Raw genomic sequence first — 12,238 nt, 5'->3', positions numbered from 1 at the left:
AAACTGTAAAAATCGAAAACGGATCCGGATACCGTCATATAATATCCGATCCGTTTACGCCTAGCTATCTTAGTATCTTACTCGATGCATCCTGATTTCCCTCTCTGGCCTCGTTGTCCATAATCGTCTTCTTTATCTGAGCTTGGGAAATGGCGGATCAAGAGAAACTCACTCTTTACTCTTACTGGCGTAGCTCCTGTTCTCACCGAATCCGAATCGTTCTCAATTTCAAAGGTTCTTTATTTCTGATGCCTTTTTTACGCAAACTGAATTGTGGAATTTGCTGCCTCCTACATAGGGAAAGACCAGTGAACTCGGGACAATATTAGAATCTCTTGAATTTGAGCTTTCAATTTTGTTGCCTCTTCAAATGGATTCGATGAACATATGAAGTTTCTATGTTTCATATTTTTTTAATTATTAGGACTGGAGTACGAGTACAAGGCAGTGAATCTTCTAAAAGGAGAGCAATTCGATCCTAGTAAGCATCCAATATTGTTATTATTTTTTTTGTGAATGAGCAAGACAAAAAACCAAGCATCCAGTGTTACTACTGTAATTGTTCTGATTAGAACTTGTCTTTGATAAATTTTGATTGCAGAGTTTGAGGAGATTAATCCCATGAAGTGTGTCCCTGCACTACTTGATGGAGATACATTAATAGGCGACTCCTTTGCAATAGCTTTAGTGAGCACAGACTGTCCTTGTTTGTCTTTTATAGGCCTTTTAGTTATAAGTATTACAGGGGCGGACGCATGATTTCTGTCAGGGAGGGGCAGGAGTCGGGTTAAAATAGCTTATTGGATTCAAACCCATTAACTAATCGGGTACTAGATAAAAAACAATCAACATAATAAGAAACAATAAAAATAAAAATAGTATAGTCTTACTCTTACATAATAAAAAACAAACAAAAATAATATCATTTTAAATATTAAAAAAAACAACAAAGTTGGTCTAGATCCGTAAATTTCTATAAAAATAACAAAGTTTTTCACTAACAGTACTATTGGACTAGTCTGGTGGGCTTTACAGTTCAGTTCTAGAGAGGAGCAAAACAATTTTTCCACTTAATTTCAAAATCTAGGAAGGGGCAGCTGCCCCCCCCCCCCCCTCCTCTGGCTATGTGTGGGACCACCCCTCAGTATATAATTGTGTTTCTTTGGTTCTATTATTATTATTTTTTTTTTTTTTGACGCGAATCTGTGGATGAATGGCAGTATTTAGAAGACAAGTACCCTGAAAATCCCCTCTTGCCTCAGGATCTCAAAAAGAAAGCATTAAACCTTCAGGTACATAAGAAAAGAGCTTATACTTTGTTACTGATGTTGCTGTTGTAATTTTATCTGATGATGTACTACTAATTTTACTGTTGCAATTCATCTCGAGTGAATATGTTGTGAGAAAAGATGACACTGTAGTATTTTGTAATTTAGATTATTCCATCACTTGTTTTAAACACTTTGGTAATTTTATCTTGCAAATGGTTCAGCAAATCTATTAGTGTAAATCTTATTCTTTTTTTGAAGGTTGGCGGCAAAATGCCTCCAACAATTGGATTGATATAAGATAGTGTAAACCTTATTCATCATAACAGAAAATGCAGTTCTAATTATATTATATCTCTCTCCTAATTTTCAGATAGCAAGCATAGTTTGTTCAGGTATCCAGCCACTCTGCAACCTTGCTGTATTGGTAAATTCACTCCCATTTTCCTTTTCTTTTTGGTTAAAAATGGGTATACTGTGAAAAAAAAACCACTATATATATTTACTACCATATGAACCAGGTGTTTTTTTGCATGTTCAGAAAAGAAGCATCGTGATACAGGCAAACAATACTCTTGAAATATATTTGTTTTTATCATTTGTCAGTGTTTTTTCTGGGAAATTATGCTTTGTTTATCTTTGTCCAAACTTCATTCCAAATATCAAGTTTGTTTCAGTAAGCCATGAGGTTAGGGTTTAGAGGACTCCACAAGTAGGGTTATAGGTGACTGGTACAAGGAGAAGATTTAATTCTGAGGAGACTAAAATGAAAAAAATATTGTCCTCAATATGAGGTTTAAATGGAGTAAACATATGTTAGGATGATCTAGACTCTGCTGGCATCGTGCTAGTTACAGTACTTTCCTTTTCTGTGCAAATTCCACAAATCTTGGATCTCTTTTGAAGGATCAATTCTGGTGGGCTTCTTTGTACTCAAATTTTGTAAAAATATTTTAGCTCCAATTTTACCTTTTTGTCCTTTTTAACAGAACTATATTGAAGAAAAGCTTGGCTCTGAGGAAAAAAACTCATGGCCCATCAACCAAATCAGTAAAGGCTTAGCAGGTTGGTTGTGCTGATCAGAATAACTAGATCTGGCCCTTGTACTGTCATGACCAGTACCAGCATCTACCTCTCATTACCATGCACCAACTGGTTCCGTAATTAATCAGTTTTAATTTTTTGAACCTATTTGATACTTTCTTGTGTGTGAGTTATTGCAGCTAAGAAGGTGGATAAAAGTTAATTTTTTATTATTAATATTATTATTGTTTGCACTCGTTTGACACTTCTCATTGGGTTATCTAGTCATTATTGATGTTATAAGATCCGCTAATTTTCAGTTGTCTGTTTATTTATGCATATCTAGCCATTGAGAAGTTGTTAAACTTAAAAGGTTGTGCTGGGAAATATGCCACTGGAGATGAAGTCGGATTGGTGAGTGTCAGCTTAGAGTTTTGGTCTGTCTTTTATTTAGTAATGTTTTCCCAGCAGACTGATCAAATGCTCATCAGCTTGTATTGAAACTTTTAAATAATTGGCAAGTTTACTTGGATACTTCTGTAAGAAAATATTACTTAGAACCTGCAAAAAGAGCAATATCATGCAGACTACTACTAAGTACTTACTTTGGAAGTATCATTTACATTCCTACAAAATATGAATATCTTTTCTACACATTCTGTCCCCATTTTACTTCAGAATAATCTGATTAATCGTTCACTGCTTGTTATCTTAAATTAAACAAGAAATTTAAAGATCCAATTACTTTTTAAAATATGTGGAAGGTAAAAGGTGTTTTGCTTTTAATGGGTATTTGATTTCTTTGATGTTGTGGAGGGATTTTCCAATAAATGATTTTATAAAAAGTCACCTCATTTTATTTAACGCTGATATTTTATTTCTGTTATTGTGTGGATAGAAATTGTGATATTCTCCATTCAGCTTTATACTGTTTACTTGCCTTTCTGGAGCCTTTTTTCTGTTTGTAGTTAGAACTCTTTGATTCTTCTTACCTGCTATTAACTGCAGGCCGATGTGTTTCTGGCCCCACAAATTCATGCAGCGGTCAAGCGAATGAAGATGGATATTGTAAGACTTTTCAATGTTTCTATCATTCTAAGATTAATCAATAGAGAACATGAGATTTATTTTCAATGTTTCTATCATTCTAAGAGTATTTTTAAGACTTTTCATTGTTTTTTATTTTTCTTGAAATTAAAAGCTCGTGAGATTTATTTTCTCCTTTTATTTGCAGTCTAATTACCCAACACTTGCTAGGCTACACAAGGCATACGAGGAAATACCAGCATTTCAAGCTGCCCTACCTGAAAACCAGCCAGATGCTCCCTCTGCTTAATAAGGTTGGTTTTATGAATGTGCAAATGGTACTATGTAAGCTGCAATGGCAATGGATGTATTTTAAATAAAGTCTGTTGGCATTGCTGAAGTTGAATTCCATGGGTTATGTGCAATATGTTGAAGAAGGAAATAACTTTTGTTCCAACGTTTGTACTGTATGATTTAATCTGAGTTATATTTGATCATTACAAAATTGCTTCTCCATTACTTAAATCCCTTCCAGTAATAGAAGATTTGCATTGCTTTGTGTATGTAATTGTTGTGATAATCTCAGAGTTCTGATAACATCATGAGGTTCTGCTGTGAACTTTTTCATGTTGTCTAATTGACTACACATGCTAAGTGGAGCTACTTGAAATATACTGCAGATTTTTTTTCTGCAAAATTAAAAAGCCAATTCGCTATACTGGTCCAAACTAGGTAGTATTTTTTTTCTGCGTAAGAGAGAAAAAACAAAAGAAAACAAAAGAAAATGCAACGACCAAATATTGTAATCTTTCAACAATGAGTGTTGTTTGCCAACAGTAGCATGTTTTCTCTTGTGTTGACCAAAATTGAATGAATATTAAATAGGAAACCTCCAAGATCATATATGCATGTTTATACTCATAGATAACATATCAATAGTATCTAATTTAATGTTTATTAGACAAAATGTTCCAAATAATATCAACCCTTGCTGATTTAACCTTGGAACATCAATGAGTGCAACTGCACACTCTAATACATAATTTTCCTATAGAAAATTCACACATTTAAGATACAAATAAGAGCGGATGTTGCTGCTGTCACTTAATACCCGTATCTACATTAGCTGAATGTTGATATGCTTAGTCTCTACACTACCATCCAAAGAAAATGTCACTGTTTTAGTTGCATTACCAGAACTAACTGAAACTTCATACTCTCCGAGAAATGCACTGAAACTATAGGACCCACGCACATTAGTTTTTCCTTGTATATCTCTGGATTGCCATTCTTTTAAAAGCTTATCCACCACATCTCCAGCAGGGAGGTTGCGAAAATTTGGGTCTGTAAGGCACATTTGGTAGCACGATCCGCTTTTCTCTAAAGCTGTCCATAGCATTATGCCATGCATTGATGGGTGAGAGAAGCCTTCTCTCAGCACTTCTTCTAAGTATGCTGCCTATATGAAAATTAAAAAAATAAACAAGCTAATATGTCAAATTAAGATTCTGTTTTTGCACAGAAATGAATGATTGGAGGTTGGTTTGATCATACAATCCAAAATTAATCAGACAGTTATGTAACAGTATTAGATCTGACCATCTTTGTACCACTGCATTGAAGTATAAATCACAGATTACAATAAAATAAATTTTCTAACCTGATTTTGCAAACCCAAAGTTCTGCTGATATCAATCTCAGTCAACCAAATTGGCAGCCTGAGAGTTGCCAGCTTATCGAGCACTGCTCTCATAAGGGGGATATTTGGTTTCCCAAAATGCCCCTCCAATCCAATCCCTTGGAGCATTCCTTCATCACCTTGCATAAGTTGCTTCAATTTCACAACATAGTTATCGACATTTGCATTGTCATCTTCACAAGTCTCCACCACATTGAAATCATTCATGAATAAAGTTGTTAGTGGGTCCGCTTGTTTTGCAGTTTGAAAGAACTCAAGAGTAGCATTAGGTCCAAGCCTTTCCTCATAGAAATTGAAGTGGAGCATCTCGTTGCTTACATCCCAATGCACAAAATCACCCTTGTATCTAAATTTTGTTTCCATAAAAGAAGTTTAAACAAAATATAAAGCTTGAAACCCATTACTCAATACCAGTACTGTTATCCAAATCAGGATGGTCACATGTATACTGTATTACAACAACTGTTATTTCTGGGCTAGTTTACTCAGCTGTGTATCGACCTATTGAAACTTAACTCAGCCTAAAAAGTTTGTTACTGTCTAAAAGTAGGAAAAAAGGGACCTTTGATCCTGGAATCGGTACAGGGTTGGATGGTAATTGTTAACTTTTATTACTATAACACTTTTATGTTGTTTATGCTGAGATAAATTACAGTTGTTTATAAATTACTCCAAAATGCTAAAATTGCAATTAAGCATCAACAAACAAAGAAAGTAAAATAGAAAGCCGAGAATGTACTGAAGAGTTCAATTGTTGTCTATGTTGCATTAATAAAGAAAAAAAATGTTATCTGAGTTAGTACACTTTCTGCAGTTCCCATGCAACACGGTGCTCTAATAGTTTTATACCAACGTACCATGTTACAATCACAGACCTTTAAATCCAAAAGAAACAATCCATGACAGGTGCTTTATCATCATCTGTTGCTAAACATGTAATTTATACCTTCTCAGTAGGCTCCTGATTCGAGAATTCACTGCTGCTCTCAGCGCATCACCAGTGAGGTTTCGAACCCAAGAAGGCGTATACATGGGATCTTCCCAGAAAATATTATGACCTCGAACCATGATTTGGTGCGCTTGGACAAACTCTAGCATTTTGTCAGCCAAGGTGTAGTTCAAGTTGCCTTGCTGGGGCTCTGTTGCGTACCACTTGAGCTCGTTTTCAAATACTGCTGCATTAAATCGCTCAGCAAACCATTCCTATAATAAATTAGAGAAATATGTTTTCTAGTTTAAATTAATGTTTTTGGTAGTAATTATTACTATTCTGAAGATACCAGAGTACAGTACAGTTCAATTTAGTAATTTATATGTGGTAAGATTTATGGCAATTTATTTACAAAGCGGTCTTTTATTTAAATTTTTGAGAGAGCATCTTGAAGGAGTATATGAAAAACCTGATAGGGCTGGTTTCCTATGATGGTGCTTGAGATGGCAGAGCCGAAAGGAAAGTCTTTTGAAAGCTGTTGTGCAGTGACATTTGCACCTCTGACATGGTTTCCTTGAGCATCGGAAACATGCACAGTAATGAAACGCTTTCTTCTCTGGACACAGAATCAAAACGTGCTATTGTTAGATGTCAGATGAGATAACTAGTAATATGGTTTTAAGTGATGGACGAAGAATATATAAATGAACTACCTTTTGGATACTATCATCCCGGTGTTGATTCCATTGCTCTGGTGAAAATGGCTGCAAGGATGCGCTTTTGACTAAGATTACAGTATCATTTTGATCGCTGTTCTGCAAGTATTGAAAAAAGATATTTATGTCAATATAAAAAGTTCGTCACGGTGGTCAAGTTCATAATGGTTGGTACTGAAAGTTGGTAGGTTTTTTTCAAAAGTTTAAACAAAGATATGATGTCAGGTAATTAAGCAATTTAAGAATGAAAAGAAATAACCTAAAGTTAAAGTAAAGAAAAAACAAAAATATGATCTACCTCCTGCATTAAACCAGTATATAAACTAAATCCATATGTATAGAGAGAACAAAAAAAGAAGACAAAAATATGATGAACCAGGTGGACAAATCATTAATTTGAAGGTTCCAATCATGCTAAAATATTAGAAATAATTGACCTTGAAATAAAGAAGAGATGATATGGAAGGTGAATCAAGTACAAAGCCTCCCTTGAGAAACGACCAGCAGTGGCTTCTTGCAAGTGTTGTTCCAATGCAACTTGTCCCAGTTGCAGTGTTTAACCTTGCTTTTATAAGAGCTGAGTCGCGTCTTCCTTTTATCTGTACCCAGCCTGGGGAAATGTTATGAAATTGATCAGAAAAGTTCAGAAATGTAAATTACAGTACTTTTTGTAAGTGGTAAAAAAATGACAAAAGGCAGCACAAGATCAAGATACTCACAAGAGAAGCTGTATATGGTACCCTCTGTTAGATTATTTAAAAGAAACCCTGGGGAATAGGTTCCATTCTCAGTTCTATAGTTTTTCACTTCAATTTGCCCCATGCTTTCTGTCAGTATTCCTCCTCGGTAAAGGGCTGGCTCTGAATGTGACTTGCACTGGTAGAACAAAATTACAAATGTCAATAAAATTGATGTCATGCATGACACCATCTTTTTATAACCTAACATTAATTGTTTGTTAACAAAATATACTAGAAAAAATAACACAATATTATGTCCATTATATATATGTAATGCATATAATAAATAGAAAAAGCTGCACCCAGTAATTAATTAATAAACAGTAAAGGGGTCTGATGAAGCTATCTTCTACTACATTTGAATAAACAATAATTTTTCTTTGTACCATAATATTGTAAGAGGATCTGTATGTACCTCAGTAGAAGCAAAATAATCATAATGGAGACCCTGATCTGCAGCATGAACTAATTAAAATCAATTAAACAGTTATAATTGCCATCAAGTAAACATAGAGAACAAAAAAAACAAACCAGCTGTTCCCTGAACTAACATATGCAATCCAAAGAGCATGAGAAGCAATGCAATTGCCTCCATAGTTGAAAGGATGCTAGCAAGTTAATTCCCTCAACCACTGCACTACCTCTCTTATAAATAAGGTGATCAGAGAAATTAAGGCTGCATGCATGCAAAGTATAGGGGCCCACAGTCCAGAGGAGATGAGATGATGAGAGGGGTGAATATATGGAGGAAGCGTGAAAGAAGGGTAACCTGCCAAGGAAACAGTGCAAGTGAAATTAGTAGACATGTAATAAAGCAATAAAGAAGATTATGCGCTCCAGTGCTCCAACTACCCCATAAGGCCATACTGTATGCCATATGAAATGGGGCTATGCTTCATAAAAAGATTCCAGCGTGCATTATCACGTGACTGGTACTAAGGATCAAGACAAATACTTCAATCCAGTCTAGGTTGAATTGTCAGGACCCCTCCATTTTGGGAAGGAGAATATATATCAATTTGTTAAAGTGTGATCATGGTCTGATTCGGCACTGCACGCTTGTTCTCATTATTTGAACTCAAGTGCTTGTAATTATCATGGCTTCCATATATACTTCCTTTTACAGGTGTAATTAGCTTGTACGTAGTTTCATAATTAATTAATCGTTAACTATGCTATCAGGAAGTGAAGATTGCCAGAAATTAATGATAAAAAAGAATGTTGATATGAGTACAAACACATGGAACAAATGCAAATTAATAAAAGGTAAAGCAGTGATAACTGAAAAGATGATGCAAAATGCTGAGAAAGGGATATTCCTTTTTCTCCAAATCATAAAAAGGTTCTGGGGACAGATGAGATGGCCACCTAATGGTACTACAAAAAGAATATATATATTTGTGTTAAGACAGTGTCAGCAATCTAAAATCAGGAACAGCAATAACTCGTAAATATTAAAATTCTTCAAATTAACATGTCTATTATGGAACACTGACAATCAACTTGTTAATGAACCAAGTTGATTATTATTGATTTTAAGTAAAGAACCTACTCTAGAATAGAGAAATTGTATCAGATTGCAATTCCTCTAGATATTATGGCTTAAATTGTTTAGAGAAGCCTAAGCCAGTAGCGAAGGCCCAAGGGCCTGGCCATTTTATGGGCCTTGACCCATTAGAGAATGAAAATGGTGATTGGCACTGGGCAAACGTGGACACAGACACGTGTCCGGTAAGGGAGAGGGGGGTTTCCGATGGGCATCGGACCAAATCCGGTTCGATGGGGGGTTTAAACCGTCAGATCTGCTTTAGGATTCGCACCCGCAATTTCGCGTCTGCTTTAAAATCCGTACACACGAATCCTAAAGCAGATCTGACGGTTTAAACCCCCCATCGAACCGGATTTGGTCCGATGCCCATCGGACACCCCCCTCTCCCGTCCGGTAATACGTCGATAAAATACATTATTGTTTATTGTTTATTATTTTTGGTTCTATTTCATCGCGACATGAGTGTCGATGCCATGTCTGTGTCAGGTATGAAATAGTGTCCATGCGACATAACATAAGGCAAAGCAAAAGACCGAAATTTTTATTAATAAAAAAATAATTAAATAAATATTTATAATGAAAAACGAATCTAAGTTTTTTCTAAATATAGAGAAAACGTGATAGTTTATAACGTTCTCTGAACATTATAGATTATTATAGTTAGAATTAGCGATACTAATTACCACACTATTAACTAAAAAAAAATTCCTAACTGTAATTATCAATCACGGCCATGTTGATAGGGAAAAAGCATATGCATGCCTAGACGTTATAATGAGCAACGACCAGTATTTTTTTTTTTAGCTAATTAATAAGTTCGGTCATTAATTTACCACTAATTTTGGCCGTAATAGTTATACACTATCACATTTTTCCTATATCTCAAAAAAAATTCAGATAAATTCAGATTCATTCCATTATAGATATTTATTTAATTAATTTCCTATTAATAAAAATTTCGGAGCAAAAGACCATCCACCAAATTCTAGAAATAGAGAACATCAGCCAGAACAAATTTGTGTATCAAAATATGTAACTTAACAAACTTACTGGGAAAAAAAGTCAGCAAAAGCAAGAGTTTCGAATATATTCATATAATCACAGTCAATGTTTTATGTTTACCCCCCTTGGGATAATTCAATTCTAACCATGTGCTTAATAGAAATGAGAGTTGTGGAACCTTGCACCAGTGTAAAATTAATGACATTAAAATCCTAATTCTTTCTTTGCAACAAAAAAGGAAAAGAGAAAAGAGAAAAGGACCTTAATTCTTTCCATACAACTACTAACTCAAAATTGTCCGTTGAGGACTGTAGTATGTACACTCCCCAATTATATTGAAAAATAAATTAGTTAATCAAACTGTAAACAAAAACCCATTGACTTACCTATTTAAAAGATTGCATAATCCAATGACAAATACAGATTTTTCGCAATACCCCCATTCCCTGTTCCCCACAAATCCATCTCCTAACCCTGAATTTCGCATGAGTATATTTACACAGCTACATCTCTTGGCCGCAAATAGCATCAGCTTTTACATCCCCCCAACTTGTATTCACTCTTTCTATATGAGATTCCCAAATAGTTGCTTGTTGCTGATATGTGCCATGCCAGTATGAGCCTATTCCATTATTGTATTTTTCAAACAATTGTCCTACAATGCATATTCTTCCAAATCCAATTCAGTTCCAGTAATTATCTCCTCTAATTCTTTTGGTAAATTTACACAGATGCCAATTTTGCATGAAGCAAACAAGGAATACCAACCCCTCTCACTGGATCCTACTGGCATTTTACCAATCAAGTTAATTGCTTCGGTAAAAAGACCCACTTGAGCCAACATATCAACCAAACAAGTAAAATGTTTTTCCCTTGGTGCAAAGCCATATTTCTCTTCCATTTCTACAAATAGTTTCACCCCTTCTTCTACTAAGCCTGAACTCTTACATGCATTTAGCACAATCAGGAATGTGCTTGTGTTAGGTTTTTTCCCTGATACAATCATTTCATTGAAAAGGTTTAATGCTTCTCTGCCTAGATTATGCTGACTCAATGCTGACATCATCGTGCTCCATACTACAAGATCCCTCTTACTTAGACTCGCTCCATTAAAGACACATCTGGCTCCTGCCAAGTCACCACACTTTGAGTACATATCTATTAGAACACTTAAAACCACTGAATTAGGATTGAGGTAAGTTCTTATTAAATAGCCATGAATCTGCTTCCCATACTTTAAGACCCGCGCACTAGCACATGCAGTCAGGCTACTGCTAAAGTTGAATTGATCTAATTTAATACCCATATTCACCATTTTTCTGAACAAATCAAGTGCCTTTAGAGGCTGGCCAAAACGAATGTACCCTCCAATTAGTGCATTCCATGTTATTAAGTTCCTCTCCGGCATCATATCAAACAGCCTATGAGCATACTCCAGACTTCCGCTTTTAGCATAGCCATGAATCATCACAGTCCATGCACGCAAGTCTTTAACTGGCATTTCATCGAACACCTTCCTTGCATCACTCAACAGCCCACATCTTGCATAGGCATCAACAAGTGAACTTGAAATAACCAAATTGGTCCAACAAAAGCCGATAATAAATAATTGCTTGTGGACCTGTTTAACCAGCCAGGGATCTAAAATTTGATTGCATGCAAGGAGAACTCCAGTGAATGTGTACCAGTTATATCCATACGAAGACCTCCTCAGCCAGAAATACAAACCCACAGCATCATATGGTGACCCATTTCGAGAAAAAGCAAGAATCATGGTATTCCAGGAGACAAGATCCCTGTAAGGCATTTGACCAAATAGATATTTTGCGCGGTCCATTACACCAAGCCGGGCATAGCCAGAAAGCATGACATTGTAAGAATACAAACTTGGGTTAGGCATTTTAGCAAACAGCTTATCAGCCTGAGAGAGATCGCCATTGAGGAAATGGAAACGGAGAAGATGGGTGGCGAGTTGAGCGGAGGAGGGAACGGCGGAGGCGTATAGGCGGGAGACACGGAGAAAGAGGTAAACCTCATGGGCTAAATGGAGAGATGAAACAGAGAGGAGGCAACGGTGTAGAAGAGAGGATAGAAGGGAAAAGGGAGGGCGAAGGCCCGCGCGTGAGAAGAGAGGAAGGGAGGAGATGGCAAGGGAGAGGTTGCCCTGAGAAATGTGACGAGAGAGGAGAGAAAGGAGACACGATGCGGGTCGGGTTGAAGTGGAATCGGATTTGGGTCTGGATTTGGGACTGGAGCTGGGCATTGAAATGAAAAGAGGAAGGAG

At 36.0% G+C, this 12,238-nt stretch overlaps 3 protein-coding genes across 3 annotated transcripts; 1 reads left to right on the top strand and 2 right to left on the bottom strand.

Moving 5' to 3' along the window:
* Nucleotides 1-93: 93 nt before the first annotated feature.
* On the top strand, nt 94-3,822 carry LOC144562349 (glutathione S-transferase Z1-like). Its single transcript, XM_078311562.1, has 9 exons — nt 94-234; nt 425-481; nt 602-687; nt 1,221-1,292; nt 1,642-1,695; nt 2,258-2,333; nt 2,638-2,705; nt 3,300-3,359; nt 3,526-3,822. Exons 1-9 carry the CDS (start codon nt 150-152, stop codon nt 3,625-3,627), a joined length of 660 nt encoding a protein of 219 aa, XP_078167688.1. The 5' UTR covers nt 94-149; the 3' UTR covers nt 3,628-3,822.
* Nucleotides 3,823-4,270: 448 nt separating this feature from the next.
* On the bottom strand, nt 4,271-7,933 carry LOC144562231 (endo-1,4-beta-xylanase 5-like). The gene is made up of 8 exons (XM_078311415.1): nt 7,819-7,933; nt 7,383-7,539; nt 7,101-7,273; nt 6,661-6,762; nt 6,417-6,563; nt 5,963-6,219; nt 4,978-5,362; nt 4,271-4,776 (listed from the first exon to the last, which is right to left on the bottom strand). Exons 2-8 carry the CDS (start codon nt 7,483-7,485, stop codon nt 4,435-4,437), a joined length of 1,509 nt encoding a protein of 502 aa, XP_078167541.1. The 5' UTR covers nt 7,486-7,539; nt 7,819-7,933; the 3' UTR covers nt 4,271-4,434.
* Nucleotides 7,934-10,609: 2,676 nt separating this feature from the next.
* On the bottom strand, nt 10,610-12,217 carry LOC144561432 (pentatricopeptide repeat-containing protein At2g21090-like). The gene has a single exon (XM_078310395.1). The coding sequence runs from the start codon at nt 12,215-12,217 to the stop codon at nt 10,610-10,612; it is 1,608 nt and encodes a 535-aa protein (XP_078166521.1).
* Between the last annotated feature and the right edge of the window lie 21 nt (nt 12,218-12,238).

Source organism: Carex rostrata, chromosome 11 (genome assembly GCF_964058835.1).
Source record: "Carex rostrata chromosome 11, lpCarRost1.2, whole genome shotgun sequence".
Lineage (NCBI taxonomy): Eukaryota > Viridiplantae > Streptophyta > Magnoliopsida > Poales > Cyperaceae > Carex > Carex rostrata.
The sequence above is the reverse complement of the archived record's forward strand: the minus strand, read 5'-3'. Positions and strand labels throughout refer to the sequence as shown.